Source organism: Mesoplodon mirus, assembly GCF_964341445.2.
Source record: "Mesoplodon mirus genome assembly, chromosome: 5".
Classification (NCBI taxonomy): Eukaryota; Metazoa; Chordata; class Mammalia; order Artiodactyla; family Ziphiidae; genus Mesoplodon; species Mesoplodon mirus.
The window spans coordinates 123,182,630-123,204,323 of NC_138980.1; the positions used below are offsets into that span (position 1 = coordinate 123,182,630).

Genomic DNA, 21,694 nt, shown 5'->3' on the forward strand with positions numbered 1-21,694 from the left:
CCCTTCCTCTGCAGTACCTGGTGCAGAGCCTTGAGCACATAGGTACTCCACAGACTCGAACTGGATGGATCAGTGAGTGGAAATTACGTTTGAATGAGACCCAGGAGTAAAGACATCCTTGGTTCTAAGTTGAGCTTATTATTTTTTTAAAAAAGAGTCTCTTAATTATTCTGTCCCTCATTCAGAGAGGGACTCTTGACCACTTGTATCTGCTGTCATGGGGGCCAAACTCATGTGACAGGAACCAGGCAGGGTACACGGTAGCACCGGAAACACTCCACCTCTTATGCTGGGTGGTGGGTTCACAGCATTAGTTTTACTATTATATTTCATAGTTTATGAGCAAACATTTTAAATGTTTGTTACGTTTTAACATACCAAATATAATAAGTCCAAAATTACAGACAATCGTTTTTGTGATGAGGGAGTCAGTCCATTATGGGGTATTTAAATACTGTAAAGGACTATATCGTATTTGAGAGGATAGAAATACACTTGAGACTTTGTTTTAAAATTTGACTGCTAAACAAACATATTAAAAATAAACTAAGGGTAACCACTAAAATAGAAGCCTAACCTATAGCTTCTAAAACAGAGAAAATAAAAGGTAATTCTGAAAACTACGTCAACTTAACAAACAGTAGAAATATGAGAAATAGAAAATACAAAATACAAAATAAGACTAATTGTATCAGTAATCACACTCAATGTAACAAGATTACACTCACTTATTAAAGTCATATTATCAGAATAGGTTTTAGAAAAATAAAACTATGTGCTCTTTATAAGAGGGATATTTAACATAAAGTTATAAATAAAACCCAAAAATGAAAAGATAGAAAAAGATATACCAGGAAAATATTAACCAAAGATAGCTGGTCCAACCATATTACCAACAAATAAAATAGAAATTAAGGCAGAAGTTTAAAGAGGGACACTACATAATAATAAAAGGAACAGTCACCAAGAACATACAACAATCTAGAACTTGGATGTACATTAACATGACAGACTCAAAACATCAGAAAATATTAAGAAATATTGAGGATATTGACATATCCATTACAATAGAAACTAACAGAACACAAAAAATTAAGATAGAGATGGTTTGAATAGCATCATTAATAAAGTTGAATTAATTTCACAGATATAGAAACCTGTATTCCAGAAATAGAGATACATCTTTTTTAAAGTTTTTGTGGAAAATTTCAAAACTGGCTACATTATTGGCTACCAAACAAGTTGCAACAAGTATCAAAGAATCAGGCATCAAGTAATTCAATGGAGCAAGGAATACACAGTCATTTCAGCAAATGGAGCTGCTCATTCAACATGGAAGGAAAAAGAGCCTTGACCTCTTTATTCCACCATACATAAAAATGAACTTGAGATAGATTACAGATCTAAAATTAAAATTTAACAATAAAGTTTCTAGAAGAAAACGAGAAATAACCTTCAACCTGGGATTAAGGATTCATAGACCACAGAAAGTAATAACCATAAAAGGAGTGATAAATTAGACTATATCAAAACTAAAATTTTTGCTCAAAATCCAAATTTGTGAAAATGAAGAGCCACAGATTGGAAGAAAATATTTTCAAAATCTGATAAAGGACTTGGGACAAGAATATATACAGAATTCCCACAACTCAGTAGTTTTTTAAAAGTCAACCCAACTAAAAATGGGCAGAAGACTTAACTAAACATTCACAGAAGATTTTAAAAATGGCCAATCAGCGAACAAAAAAGTGCTCACGTTATTAGTAATGGAGAAATGCAAATTTAAGTTACCATAAGATAGAACTACTCACATACTAGATGAGCTAAAATTAAGAGACTGAAACAAACATTACCAAGGATTTGGAATAATAAGAACTCACATTGTTTGTAGGAGTGTAAAATGGTACAACCACTTTGAGAAAAGATCTGGATATATCTTATAAATAGTATCTAAACACACTATTGTTTTAAAGGTTCTAGCAGGACAATCAGGCTAACAAAATAAAAGGCATTCAGATTGGGAAGAAAGTAGTAATGATATGATCCTGTATATAGAAAATCCTAAAGAATCCACAGAAAAATGTAAAAGCTAATAAATGAGTTCAATCAATATATAAAAATAAATATATTTCTATACACTAGCAATGAACAACCCAAAACTGAAAGTAAGGAAACAATTCCATTTGCCATAGCATCAAAAAGAATAAAATATTTCAGGAATAAATTTAATAAAAATATAAAACACTACACTAAAAACTATAAGACTTTGGTGAAAGAAGTTAAAGAAAATCTAAATAAATGGAAAGACATCTTATGTTAACGGACTGGAAGACAAAATGGTTAACACAGTAATATTCCCAAATTGACCTACAGGTTTATTGCAATCACTATCAAAATCCCAGCTGGTCCCCCTCACTCCCCAAATTAACAAGCTAGTCCTGAAATTCATATGAAGATTCAAGGGACCCAAACAGCAAAAACAATCTTGAAAGATAAGCAAGTTGGGGGACTCACACTTCAAAGCTACAGAAATCAAGACAGTGTGGTACTGGCATTGGACAGACATATATCAATGGAATAGAAATGAGAATCCAGAAATAAATGCTCACAATCATGGTCAGTTGATTTTAGAAAAACATGCCAAGACAATTCAATGGGGAAAGAATATTCTTTTTAACAAATGCTGCTGCACAACTAGATATCCACATAACAAAAGAATGAAGCCCTACCTCACACCACATACAAAAGTTAAATCAAAATGGATCATACGGTGCTTTGTGACCGCCTGGAGGGGTGGGATAGGGAGGGTGGGAGGGAGACGCAAAAGGGAGGGGATATGGGAACATATGTATATGTATAACTGATTAAATTTGTTATAAAGCAAAAAATAAAAAAATTAAAAAATTAAAACAACAACAACAACAACAAAAAAAAAAACCCAAAATGGATCATAGAGCTAAATATAAGAGCTACAACTATAAAACTCTTAGAAGAAAACAAAGAAGTAAATCTCTGTGACCTTAGATTAGGCAACAGATTCTTAGATACGACACTAAATGATAAAGAAAAATTTCAGAATGATGTCTGCTGCCTGACACCCTTCAAATAAAGTTTAAAATATTCAAGACAAAGTAAATGTTAATGGATACATGGGACTTCCCTGGTGGTCCAGTGGTTAAGAATCTGCCTTCCAATGCAGGGGACACGGGTTCAATCCCTGGTCGGGGAACTAAGATCCCACATGCTGCAGGGCAACTAAGCCCACATGCCACAACTACAGAGCCCACATGCCGCAACTACAGAGCCCACACGTCACAAATACAGAGCCCATGCACCACAACTAGAGAGCCTGCGCACCACGACTACTGAGCCCGCACACTCTGAAGCCTGTGCACCACAACTAGAGAGAAGCCCGTGTACTGCAATGAAAGATTCCACATGCTGCAACAAAAGACCCCACGTGCTGCAACAAAAGATCCCATGTGCTGCAACCAAGACCCAATGCAGCCAAAAATAAATAAATATTTTTTAAAAATGGAAACATAAATATGTAGAAGAAATATACAAATACCTATCATAATCAATCTCCAAATAGTGGTTACTTTTAGGGCAGAGAGAGGAGGGCAAAGGGATAAATAGGGCTTAAAGTATCTGTAATCTCTTGTTTCTAAAAAGAACTCTGAGACAAATAGAATATCCTTGATAAAATAAATTTATGTTTGATAAAATAAAATTAGCATATTTCATAAAAGTGGATATGGGTATACATATGTACTTTTATGAGTATTTAAAATACTTTACAATTTAACAAATTATATTTGATAAAAATGAGACATCCTGGGCTTCCCTGGTGGCGCAGTGGTTTAGAGTCTGCCTGCCGATGCAGGGGACACGGGTTTGCGCCCCAATCCGGGAAGATCCCACATGCCACGGAGCGGCTGGGACCATGAGCCATGGCCGCTGAGCCCGCGCATGTGGAGCCTGTGCTCTGCAACGGGAGAGGCCACAACAGTGAGAGGCCCGCGTACCGCAAAAAAAAAAAAAAAAAAAAAAAAAAGAGACACCCTTGGGACCTCCCTGGTGGTCCAGTGGTTAAGACTTTGCCTTCTAATGCAGGGGTTGCAGGTTTAATCCCTGGTCGGGGAGCTAAGATCCTACATGCCTCGCAGCCAAAAAACCAAAACATAAAACAGAAGCGATATTGTAACAAATTCAATAAAGACTTTAAAAATGGTCCACATCAAAAAAAAAAAATCTCAAAAGAAAAAAAGATTTAAGAATGAGATGCCCTTATCATGAGCATTCATTGCCAGTACAGCACAGGGTGAAAAATGAAGGTAAATTAAAGTAACTGATCTAAAACCACACTAATCCCAAGAAAAATTCTGGAAATTACTTTGGGAATAAATACTGATATCAGAACCTTTGTCACTGCCTTTATTCAAAATGGACTACAAAGTCCATGCCCCCAGAATGAATACTGGAATTTTCCACTTGTTTGTATTCTATATAAATAGTTGTGGCTTATGTTTATTTTAATAAATTCTCTCTTCCTCTCTCTCTCTGCTCCTAAATTTGTTTTCATCCAATTTTCCCAAGCTTAAATCTCTTGTTTTTTTTCCTTTCCCTAGATTTGCATTTCCTTTTCCAAGCAACAGTAAATTATTTTCTTTTCCAACTGCTCTTAAATCAAACAGTACATTTCTTTGGTTGGTTTTTCACTTTCATCTACATGTTAATTGGTTTATTTACATCGTCTCTGCATCTTCACTTGTCCGAAGTACAGCACAAGCTTCCAGGTGCTAACAAGCTACAGTTTTACAAGGAGGAAGGTGGCTCATGTAGGTATACCGGGAAGATGCAGATGAGGACTTAACAAACACTTCTCATACCTATTTCCTCACAGGGCACACAGGAAGCTGGAGGGGTGGTGGGGAGGACATGGGTGCTGCTGCTGTTAGAGGGTGGTCAAGGCTGCAGGCGCTGGCCCCTTCTCTCCCTGGAACCAGGAGCCTTGGTCTTCAGAGCCCAGTAGGCTGCCTGCCTCTAGTCACACAGGGCAACAGTTACCATCACTGAGCACCTTCTACTGCCAGGCAGTGTCCCAAGCACCTGATGCTATTTCCTTGAACTCATAATTTCCTAAGAGAGAGCCATTACCGTCTCCACTTTACATACAAGGCACTGGGTAGAGAAGTGAAGCAATACATGCAAGGTCACAGAGCTGGTAAAGGCAGAGCCAGGATTCCCACCCAGCCGTGGCTCGTGGCAAAGCCCTGCCCTTTACCACACACAGCTTCTTCCCTTTCCAGCTGCGGAAGCAGCAATGTATAACAGATGCATTTTTTGGTGAAGAGTTGTTCTCCCTCACAACCTACCATGCAATCGCTCTACCTATTATATTATTTATACTCAAAATGGGGCAATATTTGTCTTCAAGAAAGCAATCTGATTCCTCAAGTTTGACATTAATAAAAACAAGCCTTTGCACACAGGCATATACACACACACCACGTATGGATATGTGGGCATGCACATCAGGGCAAGGATGGCCATCTGCTGTATATGAAAGAGCCCCTGGCATAGTGCTTCTATAGCCACTTGCTCTGCAAACCAAGTCCCTACAGAGGAACGGGGGTGTACCTGGATAGGATCCTGCGTCAGTCTCATGGGCCCGATGCGTACCTCTGCCGAAGAGACCTGCTAAAACAAACAAACAAACAAACAAAAACAGCACATGAGATGTGTCAAGTCATAAACTACAGGAATTGACCAATTCTTCCTTACACTGGATATTATGTCATGCCCCTTTGCAGCTAAATAAAAGGATCTAATTTATTGACATGGAGACAGTTTATAAAATATCACATACAGTACAATTCTGGTTTTGTAAAAGAATGTATACATTTATGTGCATTGAAATGTCTGGGAGGATACATCTTCAAGGCTAAGTGGTAGGATTTCAGGTTATTTTTACCTTAAGTGCATGGATTTTTATAATAAGCACATATTATTCTTTACTCTCTCTTTATGGGAGAAAACAACTCAATAATTATTTACTGAGCACCTACTATTCTGGGCATGATGCCAGGCTGTTATTATTCTGAAATTTCCAAAGAGTAAAAATTCCTCTCATATGTGGAAGCTAAAGCATTTTGATGGCTTAAGAGTGTTCCTATATTTAGATCTTATTTTTTTATCTTAATGTTTTAGTATGAGGAATAAACAGCTTACTCTTATCCGTGTTGACCATGACTAAATTATTCATTTCAGTTGTACCTCCTCAAATAAACTGAGTAACCTCACACCCAGGACCACAGGAAGCTGACTCTGTCCCATGACTCCAGGAATGAGCTTAGGTGTTCACTGGCCAACACCATCTAACTGCCTTTGGCTGCGAGCAGAGAGAAAACATTTCTCTTTATTTTTAATTACTTTACTTGGATTTCTAAAAATAACTTTTCTCTAGACAATCCGATTGAAGGTCTTGGCCTCACCTCCATGGATCCAGGTTTGTTTTTCTCCAAGAGGCTGCAGTCATTTTGCCTCTACTTAGCAGCTTATCCTGCATTCAACACACTAGGTTGGCCCCCGTGAGTCAGACAGGACAGCTTCAGCAAGCATCGGAGTTCACAGGACCAGAGACATTTCAGTGAGCCAAGGGTCAGAGGAGGCTTTATCAGTTAAACAAGAAAGGCAGAACTTTCTTTACATTAGACTCGAAGACTACTAATTTCCCTTTCTCCTTTCTTGCCCTTTAACTGCAGGTGGGCATGGTGTGAAGCTTCTCCAAAACATAACCACGAGCTGCCAATGTCCTTTTCCTCTGTCAGGCGGATTCCTCCAGCCCGCTCTCTGCAGTGAGCTCTCAGGAGAGCAAAGCTGGGCTCTCCTGCCCTGCTTGGGGAAGCAGCCTCCCCACGGTGAGACCTTCCAGCAGGGCTGGAAGGACTCCTCGGGTCCCTGAGGCTATGGACCTGTGACAAGTCCCTTCAGTGTTGCACTGCGGTCCTCAGGCCTAAGTGACACACTCAAGTTGCTTTTCTCTAAGCAAAACAATGCCCTGTGAGGGGTCTGTACTGATACGTGCACAGCCCCAAGAATTCCCCTGGAAGGAGAACGTCACCAGGTCTCCTGCATCACTGGGACTCTGGCCACCACGCAGCTTCACCCTAAAAGCAGTTTTTATCGTCTGAAATAGACACCCTCCCTCAAAAGCAGTGCAACCGCCAGAATTCAGCTACAAAATTAACGACTGAGAAGTGAAACCAGTTTGGTACAGAAAGAGAAATGTGACTGAAAATCTGAGGTATCTTTGTGCTCTCTGGTCTCTCCTGGCAGAGTGCCTGCACCACCCACAGAAGCCCCTGCGACAGGGCCTCCTGCGCTTTCTCCAGCAAAACTGGCCCTGCACAGGGGCACCCAGGGGCAGAAGACAAATGAAACAAGAAATCAATAAAAGTTTAAAAGCAATCAAATAAAAAGTGGCTCGCTTTGGAAGGCTAAGGGACTGGGGCAAGGGCACAGACTGCCCCCAAAGTGATAATTCCCTCCTAAGCGACGCATTCCTGTGTACTTTGAAGGAACGAATGTGTGCACGACGCTGTTAAACAGGCCCTGTTCAACTCTGCCAGCAAAGCAGCTGATGACTGCGGGGGGCCCTCCTGTCTCCAGCCCTGTGCTAGGCACTCTCACACGAGCGACCTTGGCAGGAGAAAAGCAACAGCCACGGAGTGACGGCATGCAGTTTTAGAAGCAAGCCTCCATCTAGAAGATCCTTCTCCTGCTGACAGACAGGAAAGACCCTCCAACTTTCCCCTGCAGCACAAGAGGTCCCTGCCCGCATCCAGCATTTTAACCTCCTCCGGACCCACGTCAGCAGGAAGCTGCCACCTGAAGCAGAGCCCAGGAGAGAAACTGCAAGGTCGCTGAGCTCTCTCCAAGACCCCGGCCTCTGCCAGCCCCTCCCACCCCCCGAGCCCCACGTCCCTGTGCTGCCTCCCAGAGAGCACAGGTCAACTTCACCGCCAGCCTGGGCGCCTCAGTTTTCCAGCTCCTCTAGTCCTGACCTACACGTCACTTCTTGTCTCTTGGTGTGCCTTCTCCTTCTTGGTCTGCGCTCCAGTCATCAGACTTTGGCTTCTGTGTCCAACAGAGGTCAACTATCCCAGTAGAACTGGAACCTCTCCTCCTGGCCTATGAGGGATGGCCCAAGGCCTGACCAGCAGCAGGTATGGGCACAGACAGCAGCAGCAGCCTGCAGAGTTCTCCTTCTAACACAGGAGTCTTTTTTTTTTTTTTTTTTTTCGGTACGCAGGCCTCTCACTGTTGTGGCCTCTCCCGTTGCGGAGCACAGGCTCCAGACGCGCAGGCTCAGCGGCCATGGCTCACGGGCCCAGCCGCTCCGCGGCATGTGGGATCTTCCCGGACCGGGGCACGAACCCGTGTCCCCTGCATCGGCAGGCGGACTCTCAACCACTGCACCACCAGGGAAGCCCCACGGGAGTCTCATTGCCTGCATTTCACCCATTTCTAAGAGAACAAATTATGAACAGAAACAGGAGACCATTTACTGATGTCTGTGTAATCAAGCCAAGATTCTCTACTTCAAAGAGTGAACTTTGAGCAACTGCAGATACACAGATCCTCAATTAGTGTGTTAGCTCTGATTCCAGGGTGTGACCACATTTGCCAAGGACACAGAAGCAAGAAGGAGGTGGGGTCATAGGTATTACAATTCCAGCTCTGGAGAGGAGAGGAGGATAACGTTGAGTGTGAAGAGAGACAAGCTTCCTAGTCACTCCGACCCCACGGCTCTCCCCAGCAGCCAAATGAGGAAGCACTGCTGGCTGACAGTGCAGTTTTAACTGTCCAACATTAATAGTGTGTCGAATATTTATGTGTACACACATGTGTGTGCATGGTCACCTACACACACACACATACACATATATATGTAGCAGGGTCACCAATTCACATTCAGATGAGTTGGCTCTTCAGGAAAAAAGAAATGTCCTATTTTGTATCATTTACTGATTCTACGGTGTAGACACTTTCACCTTGACTGATCTCAAGGTAGCAACCTAGGTCCCTGAACATGCAACTGGGAGTATACCTTTTCATTCTGAGAGGGTTTATGAGAGGCAAACTCACTCAGAATTGTTTGATAGGCAAATTTCTATCACTTGCTTTTGTTTGAGAGTTCAGTGAGATATAGAATTCTGATTGACAGACATTTCCCCTCAGACTTTGAGGTGGAGAGAAAGGAGACCATCTTTCTGGTTTTGAAGGTGGGGAGGTCAAGGAAGGCTTTATGAAGACAAGTGGGTCATGGATGGGAAGAAGAAGAGATTGGGTTGGGAGAGGAAATTCCAGGCATAGGAAACAACAGAAGCAAAGGCACAGAGGCAAGAATGCAAAGATGCTCGTAGGGGAGAAGACAGGAATCTAGAGAAGGTGGATTACAGAGCATGAAAGGGAAGACTAGGTTGCGGTCAGTTCCTTAGAGGATTCTGGAAAGGAAATCCCTTTTGATTCTGTAGGCACCAACCACATTGCAGGTTTTTGAGCGGAGGATTAACAGGATCAGATTTATGACTCAGGGAGAAAAACCATTTGGTTTGCCTACTTTCTGGATAGTCAAGAACAGAAATTTTGCAAAAACAAAACAAAGACACTGCTATGAGTAGGAACTATAGCAGTGAAAGCAAGTGGGTAAAATACACCACAACGATCAAGAAAAAAAAATTACACCACCCCCCCCACCAGCTTGGTTTCATATCCAAGGAGAGGGAACTCCAAGATGAAAACCAGCTGGTGCAGGGTAACCAGACGAAAGAGACTAAGTCTTGAGAGAAATCGCAGCAGTTCAGGCGGCTGGTCCACCTGTAACTGCAGCATACTCTCTAGTGGTGGTGGCCACGGCTCTCGGTAGCTTCAGGAATTGTGTTAAATAACTTGGACTCCGGTTTTAGAGCTTCCCTCAAATATGAAGGTGGTAAGAATTCAGGCAAAGTGACTGAGCTGGAAGGCCTTCCTCCTGCATCTGCTCAGCAGAGCTGACTCAGGCTTGGAGGGCTGCTCAAGTGCCCCCCACTCTCTGAAGGCTGTCCAGGTCCAGTTGCACCCAGACAGGACTCACCACTCTCTCTGCTCAGTGCTCCTCCTGTGTGCTTCTTAGCATTTACTTTACTACCCATTTAAATATCTTTCCCCTGGGCAAGGTTGTGAGTGTCCTGAGGGACACAGATATTGTCTTTTTCACTATTTTGTCCGCAGCCTCTAGAAGGTGCTCAGTAAATGCTGGTGCTCAATAAAGAAATGGAATTGAATTAAGATCACACAGATTTTAAGTAACAGAGTCAGGGCTGAGACTTCATTTTTCCTGACTCCCAGTGCACTGCTCTTTCATTATGCTCCACATTTTACAGCATTAATTCTGACTGAAACCCCCATATTTCTCTTATGGGTTTCTGGACTCTATTCCACTTTTGCAGATGGATTCAGCACCTGGCAATCTCTGCTCACACCCTAGTAGTCTGTGCTGCTGCTAACAGGGCTGCCACCAGGACTAAGAAGGAAAAGTTCTATATGTGTGTGTCTCTGTCTGTCGGGGTGGGTAGGCAGTTGCCATAACTTCTACCTTCCAAAAACAAGCTCAGAGACTGAATCCTCCCCACTTCAACAACTCCTTGGGAATCCATTCCTCCCCCCCACCTGCAGTACTGAGTGTTCACACACAGGTGTATACACACGCACAGCTCAGGGCCAAACCAACTTCACTTCACGAAAGGGGTACCCCATTGTAAAGATCATTCTTATTTTTAAATATCCTTAATCAACCCTGACTGTTGCCCTGTTGGCTCTGATTTTAAAACAGTATTTACATCTCTCAAGGGGTCCCCTGTCTACCCTCCATTCCCAGGCCAAACTACTTTCTTTCTTCCTCTGAGCTCTGGGTAAGCAAAGGCGGTATTTGACTTGTCCCTTTTAAATGAGCCCAGGCCTGCCCTCTGGCTTCTGGTCAGAAAGGTACCAGCAGTGCAGCCTCCACGTGCCCCACCATGAGGCTGCCGGGCATCGCTGCTCCAGACTGGGAACCACTGACTCTTCCTGCCTCACCTCCCAGGCCCGCTGTCCACCGAACACCCAGAATGCTTCCTTCCTCCTCCCGTGTCTGATCAGCCACAGGCCCCAGTGGTCAGCTCTGACCTCACACTAGCCTCCAGCCTTCACCTCACTCTGATTCTCGCCATGTTCCACTGCCCCCTGGACCTTTCAGAGCCCAACAGGTGGTCCCAATCCTCCCCTCTCCTCCCCTTCCTGCTTCCAATTATGTTACCTAGATGTTCTCAACCTGGGCTTCTTATTAGAATTACCTGAAGGACTTTTTAATTATATTAATGCTTGGGTCCTACTTCAAACCAAGAGAACTGGTATCTCTAAGGTGCAACCGGGGTTGAGAACCACTAGTCTGTTCTTTGAGCAGACATGTCTGTTGTCAACTTCAGACGCTACTACATATTCATTTATGCAACAGATATCAACGGAGCACTTACTTGGTGGAAGGCACCAAAACCCACCCAGACTCAACCATCATACCTGAACCCAGATACCCACAGGGTTTTTTCCAGATAAGCCACTCCAGAAACACAAGATGATCATTTAGGCAAGAGGAAGATACAGTCCTTCACGTTTGATGAGTTTTTCCCCCCAAACAGTATCCCTAAACTAGAATCAAAATAAAAATTTTTATAGTCTTTTTTTGTTACATACACACACATTATATATATGGAAGATTACTCATAGTCATGAGATACTCACAGTGGGCGACAGACCTACCAACTCCGTGTTTTATGCTCTGCTGGTTAGAATATTAATTTGGCAGCATGAGGTTTTATCACAAAAACACAGACCTATAGATGTCTACTCATCAAAATATACAACCATAAAAGAAAAGATCACTTTGACTTTAAATTTTAAAACTCCTATTCACCAAAAGCAAAAGCAAAAAACACTCTAATAAAAGGGAAAAAAGGTAGGTGCTAGCCCAAGAAATGACATCTACAGTATAGGAAACCAGCAAGTATTAGTAACCAGAACATAACAAAATCCTTAAAAACAATAAAAAGACAACCAGAAAGAAAGCTGGGCAAAAGATCTGAAAAAGAAATTCACAGAATAGGAAATATGCGTATGAAGAGACGCTCAATATTTAGTCATCAGGAATATAAAAATTTCAAATTACAATGAGGTACCATGTCACAACCAGCTGTTTTTTGATCAACAGAACAGTAGAATTAGGAAGTCAAACACCACCTGGCGTGGGCAAGAAGTAGACCCACAGGAACTCATACATTGTTGTTGGGAGTGTAAATTGGTTCAGCCACTTTGAAAACATTCTGGGGATTTCTAGTAAAGATGAAGTTTACATACGACCTACAACCCACCTCCTATGTGAATGGACCCCTGGGGTATATGAGGAAGCACTTACAAGAACATTTGGAGCAGATTTAGAACCAAGATTTGGAAACAGCCTTATCCACAATCCATTAACATCCATCACCAAAAAAAATTTATATCAAGAAATATCCATACAATGGAAATTATACAACAATGAAAATGAAACAACCCAAGCTACCCATTCCAAATGGATGAATCTCACAAACATCAAGTAAAAAAAATAAGTCTCAGAAGAACACATACCTTAGAGTACCACTTAAGGTTTTAAAATATTTAAAATAATACTGAATATAGTTTAAGAGTATATTATAATGGTACAAAGAAATGCTTATAAATTCCCTATGGAGGCAAGTGGTCCTACTGGTGGAGAAGATGTATTCAGGGGCTTCAAGTATTGTTCATCGTTGATTTTTTTTTTTTAAGCAGTGAATACTGAGTACATAGGTGTTTACTGGATTATATGTTCCGGTTTGTTGGTATCTTAAATATCACAAAATAAATTTACAATATATTTAGTTTTATGGGAAAAGCCTGTTTCCTATTTTGGGATTAACATTAATTGAGCAAGTAGTCACTATTTAAATATTCTACATACACTTTTTTTTTTCTCCCAGTAAGGTCTTTATTTGGTAAAATAAGATGCTGTATTTAAAATTCCTCAGAATACAGACAGAGTTTCCCTGAAACTTGTTGAAATGAAACCCTAGGAAATGGGGCTGGGACTCGGGGGAACTTGCTCAAGGTAACTAATTTCTCTGTGCCCCAGTAAGACAAGAGGGGATTGAGGACCCACGCCCCAATGTGCATCATCCCATGTAACAGGCACAGCAATCCCACAAACTTAAAGCTAAAGAAGTTAAAGCTCCAGAAAGGTTACTCAACTCACCTGGGGGCAGGAGTTGAGATTTAAGCCCAGACCTGTCTTTCTTGGAAAGAAGGCCATGTTCTTATTTACATATTAACTTATATCTTGATTTGCTCCAGAAAGGTCTTAAGATGGTACACAAAGAGACTTTAGTTGTAAAAAACTTATACATAAGATGTGGAAGATCAGGCTAAGCTTGGGGAAGGTGAAGCAAGTAGGGAGATCAGTACATACTACGTGTGTCACAGCTGACGCAGTCAGAGCCAGTGAAAGCAAGATGCGACCCAGAGGCGCCCCGAGGCACTGGACCAGACGCCGTGATGGGCTTTCCAGCACAGTGTCTTATGATGCCCCCTGCCCTCTCCCATTCTCCACTGTCGCTGTTGGGGACAAGGCTGTTCTTTCTTAATAAGTATTGTCATTACACTCAGTGACTCTTACTGGGCGAGTGGAGAAGAGGATGATATATCCCACCATGCCTGGAAAACATCACAGTGACAAAGGACAGATCCACCCTCTGGTTAGCACTGAAATGGTAATTAAAAATAAACTTAAAAATAAAGGGCTTCCCTGGTGGCGCAGTGGTTAAGAATCCACCTGCTAATGCTGGGGACACAAGTTCAAGCCCTGGTCTGGGAAGATCCCACATGCCGCGGAGCAACTAAGCCCATGAGCCACAACTACTGAGCCCACATGCCACAACTACTGAAGCCCGTGCGCCTAGAGCCTGTGCTCCGCAACAAGAGAAGCCACCACAGTGAGAGGCCTGAGTACCACAATGAAGAGTAGCCCCTGCTCGTCACAACTAGAAGAAAGTCTGCATGCAGCCACGAAGACCCAAAGCAGCCAAAAAATAAATAAAATAAATTTATTTAAAAATAAATAAGAGGCAGAAGACATCCAAGATGCCATCAGATTCACACACAGAAAATGTGGCCAGCACAGTCTAATGGAGAAACCATCCCACTCCCCATAAATATCAGATGAAAGAGAGAAATTCTTTAAACACTGGAGTCATTTCATCTACAGCCATCAGAAAAGAACTGTCTGAAACAGACTGTGTTAAAATGGGGGCGGGGGGAAGGTCTAGAATACAATCCATGAAATGGTGAGTACACCTGAAGGAGGCTAGCACAAGAAAGCCTTAGAGAGAATTAGCTTTGGGCGGGGGAAACCCTAATTGCACTTCAACATTATGATTATGTCAAAAAGCTTTCATCATACATGCCACGCAAGAATCACGGCATCAAGCTTTCATTAACCTAGCAACTCAGCTACAGTGTCACTGGGCCAGGCATGTGTGTCAACATAACCATTCCCAGATTCCAAAGGTCAAACCCAGGGCGTGACCTGGAGAACAGAGGAATTTAAAGGCAACTGAAAAACGTGACATCCCTCAACTAACTTCCTTCCTTTTATTAGGAATATTACTGATAATAGAAACAGCCAGATGACTTCAAGCACTCAAAATTACATTGTGTAACAGAGGATGAGCAAAGAATGTCGATCTCTGATTATGCAGAAGGCAGTTACCCGGACTGTGGAAAAACCCAAGCATTTCTAATGCCCTTCCATCCTGCTATATGCCTTCTCCTTAACATTTAAATGAAGATGGGACAAAGTGGGGAGGGATGATATTCAAATCCGTCAGTTCTGTTACTTGGTCAGCAGTTCTGGTAAATAGATTTGATGGCCAAGGAAACAGAAACCACCTGCTAAAAATGAGTTTTAGAGATAGCCTGTGGATTTCAATTATCTATGCTGCCTCTGTCCTCAGTTTTATCACTGAAAAGCTAGAACCGCCTTAGAGAACCAGTAGCCAAATATCTTCCCTGTTGGACTCCAGGAGAATCTCACACTAGGGCCCGGGTGACCCTGAAGCAACACTGGATTTTTAGCCACATCTGGCACCACACCAGAATTGAACCACACTCGCTTTCCTGACTCTGGCGTATCGGGGCCACTCACACTGGGTGAACTGTCACCGTCAGACCCTGAGTCCACGGACCGTGTGGATGTCAGGAGGGATGAATCCACGTGGAAGGTTGACTCCACTTAAAAGCTAATCCCATTTCAACGAATCCCATTTAAAAGTAACAAACTCATGAGAAGTAACCCGCAAAATGCAAATGCCCACTTTTTTGAAAAGGAATTTTACTTAGCTGGCAAAAACAGTGATTTCCAAACAGTTATTCATCATATGCACAGTTCCCATCCTAAAGACGTAAAACCTAAGAGAAGCACTATACAGTTAGAACCTCAACATTTTTAGAAGCTTAGCATATGGACAGCCGCCCCCGAGACCAGCAGGGCATACCTTGAAGGTCCCCCCACTCCCCACCCCCGAGCCCTGTGCCTCTTCCCTTTATCTAGCGAAGGTAAACACGTTGGGGGCAGGTCTCCACTGTGCTTGGCCCTCTGGGTCCACCGTGGCTTCCATCAAAAGCCAAGGTGTCAACACCCCACAACCTTACTTCTTTTTAAAAAATAGTATTTTTTTTAAGAGTTAGGGAGGAGGACAGGGGAGCACCGTGAGGGTGGAAGTGGCCTGCTTATGGGTGTGTGGCTGAGCTGAGGAAGGGTGCCTAAGGCAGCATCCTCCTCCTTCTCCCAGAAACCCAGAGAGTCAGAAAGGGGTAGCCAGTGAATGTGTCCACTGGGGAGGAAAAAACCCAGAGAGCTCCCAAACACAGCAAAAGATTACTTAAGTCCACAAAGACCGTCTTCTATTCAATCAAAGTACATTTCTTTAAAAAGGTGGTTCCAACTCACAGCCTATCCTGGATTCCCGCACATGTCCCTCTTCTCTTGGCTGGAGAGCAGGCTGAATAACACACTCTTGCCTGACAGTGGAATGGAAGTGAAAGGCTCCCTTTTGTTCCTGCTCTAAAGCTCCGCCCACTTGCGTCTTCTGATGAACCTCTGCGTAATCAAGGCATTAAATGCCTTCATCTGAGAACCCAGCACTCTGCAAACAATTCAATAATGGTGGCAAGAAATAAGCCAGAGGTACCTGCAGGGTGCTATGGGAACTCAGGCAAGATGCATGAAGCTCCCTCTGGGAACTCAGGCAAATTTCCAGGAGATCACAGGAAAGCTCAATGATGAAGGAGGAGTGAGACTGAGGCAGGTGAAAACCATGGAAGGGACATTTCCAGCCTATGGAATACCACGAGGAAAGGCAAAGAACAGAGTTCCTGTGGACAGCCCCGCGCAGCCTGGGTCTGTGGATGGGGATGATGAGGCTGACCAGGGAGGAAGGGGCCGGCTCGCAGCCTTACCATGGTGAGAAGCTTAGGCTTACGGTATGAGCTGGATCATTCTGGCTGAAGTGTGGATAGAGTAAGTGTGGATAGACTGGAAGACCAGAGACCAGAAAGGAACTGCTGCTGCAATGATCTGGGCCTGTGCTTCTCAAAGTGTGGTCCCTGAACCAGCAGCAGCAGCACTGGGACTTACCAGAAATGCAAACCCTCAGGCCCACCCCAGACCTGCTGAGTCAGAAACTCTGAGGGGCGGGAGCAGCAATGTGTGAACTGATCAGCCCTCCAGGTGACTGCGATGCTCGCTAAAATTTGAGAACAACTGCTAAAGACAAGAGGTGATGGGCGCCTGCGCTAGGAGCAGCGTGGGATGAATTCGAGGCTAACGCAGGGCATAAAATCAACTGAGACATGTGTGGGCAGCGGAGGATAAAGAGAGGAAGTTCAAGGATTTTGGTTTGAGTGACTGGTTGGAGCTGTCAAGAATACAAGAGGCCAAGCAGACTTATGAGGGCTGATGAGTTACGTGCTGGATGTGCAGCGTTTGAGAAGCCTCTGGGCCATGCAACTTGTCAGGATGTGGGATATATGAGTAGGAAGCTCAGAGGAGAGGTAGTGAAAACCATGCCACCACTCAGAGCAGGAAACCAAAGACAGAACTCTGGAGACACCAGTATCAGAGGGCTGAGGAGAGGCAGGAAAGTCCACAGAAGCCCCAGAAGAAGGAAAAAGAGAAGGAAAAGGAAAATAAGCTGGTTCTCCCAGAACCTCTGGTATTGCCACAGGGCACAGCTAAGTAGGTTTTGTTCTCCTACCTTAATATTAGGGAATCTATTTATATAACTCACCATGATCAGTAAGAGTAAACCAGGGCTTCCCTGGTGGCACAGTGGTTGAGAGTCCGCCTGCTGATGCAGGGGACACGGGTTTGTACCCCGGTCCGGGAAGATCCCACATGCCGCAGAGCGGCTGGGTCCGTGAGCCATGGCCGCTGAGCCTGTGCGTCCGGAGCCTGTGCTCCGCAACGGGAGAGGCCGCAGCAGTGAGAGGCCCGTGTACCGCAAAAAAAAAAAAAAAGAGTAAGCCAATACTTGGTCATCTCAAGAGATGCCTAGATGGCATTTTGCTAAAGTTCAACATTCATTTTTAAAATTTCTTTCTTGATAGCCTCCCCAACATCCACTCCTTCCTTCTCTCTTCCCAGGGTTCACTGACTGACTCCTGTTTGGGGAGCTATGTGGTTCTAAAGAAAAAATGTGAATTTATATGAATATGGCTAAGCATTTGACTTCTCTGGCTACAGTGACTGGCTAGAGGTAATCAAGTGACTTAGGCTGGTCCAATCAAAGTTTTAGCACAGGATTTTGCTAGGAATGCTAACAAAAGGCTGTTTTCTCTCTTGCAGTCTCTCTCTCTCAGTATCTCTCCTTCTCCCTCTTTCTCTCCCTCTCGCTTAATTCTCCCTGGTTGTCAAAAAAAAATTTCTTGAACAAATGTTTGCTGACTGCCCACTGTATTCCAGTCACTGGGGAAAAAAATTGCTCATTACTATACAAGTAAATACACAGCTCAATTTGGATTTGAACTCAGACTCCCTGACTTCAGAGCCTGTGCTTTCACATAAGATATCATACACCTGAGTGTCATCAAAGAAGACTGAAATAAATGGAATGATATGTGCCTTCCCGGATGGGAAGTCAGTATTTTAAAAGTGTCGTCTCCCCTAAATCAATATATTAATTACTATAAATATCCTGACACCAACTTTAATTCGTAAAATTCTCAAATCCATGTAGAATAAATGGCAGCAACTGGCTAACAAAATTACAAAGGAAGCGTTATTTTGCTCTGCAAGATGTACCAATAGACTCCAAAGATACAACTACCAAAACAGTGTGGTTCTAGCAGAGAGGTCAATGAAAGATCACAGAAAGCTTAGGAACACACACACACAAGAATATATATATATATGAATATATATGTATATTTTCTCAGTTCTTAGGCTTTCTGCTATCTTTCATTGACCTCTCTGCTACAACCATGTTGTTTTAGAAGTATGATTTTAGTAAATAGTAAAAGTGTCATTTTATATTAGTGGGGAAGAAGTTGATAATTCAATAATTTCAAGAACGATAGTATAATTGGTTAACATGTGGGAAACAATTAAGTTAGCTCCATGCATCATGACATATATCCAAATTACTTCCAGACAGATTAAAATTTTTAATTAAAAAAACCAGTGAGAATATTGACAAAATAGATAAGTGAACACTTATATCATTCAAGGGCCTGGAAGGCCGTGCTAAGAATAACATCAAAGACATAAACACTGAAGGAATGATTGTTAGAGTTTTACTAATAAATATATAAAAAGCAGAATAAATATAAAAATACCAAAAAAAGAAAAACTATTAGTAATATATGATGGAAAAGGAGTTGGCATCCTTGTAAGAGTTTGTAAAAACTCTAATAAGACAATTAGAAAAAAGGCAAGCATCCCAATGAAAAATGTGACAGTAAAAAAAGGATAGGCAATTCACAAAACAAACACACAAAAATAGGCTGTAAAAATTATGCAACAATGCTCAGCCTCTCTGGCAATCCAAAACAATTTTTTTGGATTGATTTCAAAACTAGATTCCACTTTTACTCATGAAATTCCAAAGATTTTGCAATGATAAACCCCAGTTGCTGTTAAAGGTCTGGGGAAATCAGTATTTTCCTTTCTGGAGGGAGAGAAAAACTGTCCCAGTGACTCTTATCCCATAACACACACCAAATGCCTTCCTGGATCTGGGTACCTTAAATGGTTAGAACCTTAAAGTGTTTTGGAGGCTCTTTAAATTGCTGTCCTCTTTCTTCTGTTTATACATCTACCATAATACAGGCATACCTCATTTTATTGCACTTCACTTCACTGTGCTTCACAGATACTGTTTTGTTTTGTTTTTTACAAATTGAAGGTTTGTGCCAGCCCTGCATTGTCAGATAATGATTAGTATTTTTTAGCAATAAAGTATTTTTGATTAAGCTATGTACTTTGTTTTTTAAGACATAATGCTATTGCACACTTAACAGACTACAGTATAGTGTAAACTTTTTACACAACTTTAATATGCACTGGGAAACAAAAAAATTCGAGTGACTCTATTGCGATATTCGCTTTATTGCAGTGGTCTGGACAGGAATCTGCAATATATCAGAGGTATGCCTGTATTTATCATGTTATAATTTTGTCACCATAACCACAAACTGTTGAGGGCAAGAGGACCCTAGGAGACAAATGCCAACTCCATCCAACCACAGTCAGAGAACCAGTAAATGATCAGCTGCGACAGGATGCATTCCAGCACCCAACGCCCAAATCCATCTGCTACAACCCAGACTCACAGATATTTGGTGACTGGGTGTTTAATATATCATTAAAAAGCTGAAGAAGCCCTTGGTAAATGGAAGATTACTCTGCTCCTGGGCACAAAACGCGGGCTTCTGGAGAACGAAAGCTGCCAGCGTTGCTGTTCAGTTTTCAATGTAACACCAAATCTGGAATTCCTTTTCCCCGTATGTAACTAACGGGTAATAACACATGCCTCTTGGAGAGGGCAGATGTTGGGTCTGTGCTATTCATGGATGTACCTCCAGTGCTTGGCACATCAGACAGGTGGTAAATGATACATATCATTACGATCATTTCTCATTCATTCTTTTGAAAAATCCTTACTGAGCCCCACAGTAAGCCAGAAACAAAACATTTGTAATCTAACTTAATAAGCTAGATCATCATAACATAAGCTCTTTCTCTTTTTTTGTATTTATTTATTTATTATGCCTTTATGTTTCTTTATAGTTTATTACATATACCTTATACATTCTTAACAACACATTATTTCACTTGATTTTTGAACTTTATATAAATTACAAAATTACACTGTTTGTACCATTTTGCCCTGCTTGTTTTCACTAAACATTATATGTGGGATTGTCATGTAATAGTTTGTTCACTTCACTGCTATATAGTAAGGCATTATATGAATATATTATAATTTATCTTTTCTGCTCTTGGTGGACATTTTATTTCTACTTTTTGCTAGTATGAACAGTTCTGCTAAGAATGTTCTTGTACATATCTCTGTGGCACATGTGGAAGAATTTCTCTATGGTATATGCATAAGCTCTTTCTTTAGCTTGCATCAAAATGTAGTCCCAAAACATGTGAATTGCTTACATGAAAACACAAATGTCTACTTCTGTATTAGCTAACTTTACCACCCTTGTCCCCCCAATATCACAGAAAACCAAGAACTGCTTTACATTCTCACTTTCATTATTACAACATAGTCTCCTAGATATTGACATCCTGAAGGATGATTTCCAACAGTTTGGGAATTGGAAGGCTTCCAAGGGGCCATCTTCTTTAACTCTTTCATTTTACAGACTGCCAAATAAGGCCTAAGAGGGTACTGTTATGTTCAAGGTCGTACACAAGTAAGATGTCACAGTAGGATAAAATCAAGGTCTCCAAGCTGCCAGGCCAATGATACTTCCACCCTGCCCCCACTGCTTCTTCCTGGTAGTCACCAAAATGCTTTCCCTTCAGAAACAGAAGCATAGAACACCACATTTGCAGGCCTTTTAAAGAGAAGATGTTGGAATAGATTAACTTGTGGTCAGCTTTATCTCCAATTCCCTACCTCATGATTCTGCTTATAATTTAACATAAGGACCTATAAATATATACCATGTGCTTGAGAGAATGGCAGATAAACCACAAAAGTTAAAAGCCTTTGTTAGAAATTCTGAAAGAAATTATTACTTATTTTTAAATAAAGGGGCTAATCATGAGTTTAAACATTTCCTCAAATGCCCCATTTTATCATTTGCCTCTATATCTTCTCCAAAGCCTGTTGCAGAATCTGACATAATATATATATCCAGCCATGAAAAAAGGCAGACTAATTAAGCAGTCTCTGAAGCCACTGTACCAGAAGATATGTCTTTCAGTGTGGACTTACCTATTAGTCAAAGAAAAGATATAAGTGGCAATGTAAAAATCTAGAGGAGGGCTTCCCTGGTGGCATAGTGGTTGAGAGTCTGCCTGCCGATG

General features: G+C 42.0%; 1 protein-coding gene across 7 annotated transcripts in view; it reads right to left on the reverse strand.

The window, feature by feature from the left end:
* Positions 1–21,694, reverse strand: part of PDE8B (phosphodiesterase 8B) — a gene marked incomplete at its 5' end in the record, with an annotated part of 391,344 nt that overhangs the window by 149,402 nt on the left and 220,248 nt on the right. For 5 of the 7 annotated variants that reach the window (XM_082621924.1, XM_082621926.1, XM_082621923.1 and 2 more), the window contains one exon: positions 5,644–5,703. In XM_082621924.1, the coding sequence (XP_082478050.1) occupies positions 5,644–5,703 (60 nt within the window). The remainder of the gene's footprint in view (positions 1–5,643; positions 5,704–21,694) is intronic. The other 2 variants (XM_082621927.1, XM_082621925.1) reach the window with 1 other exon arrangement.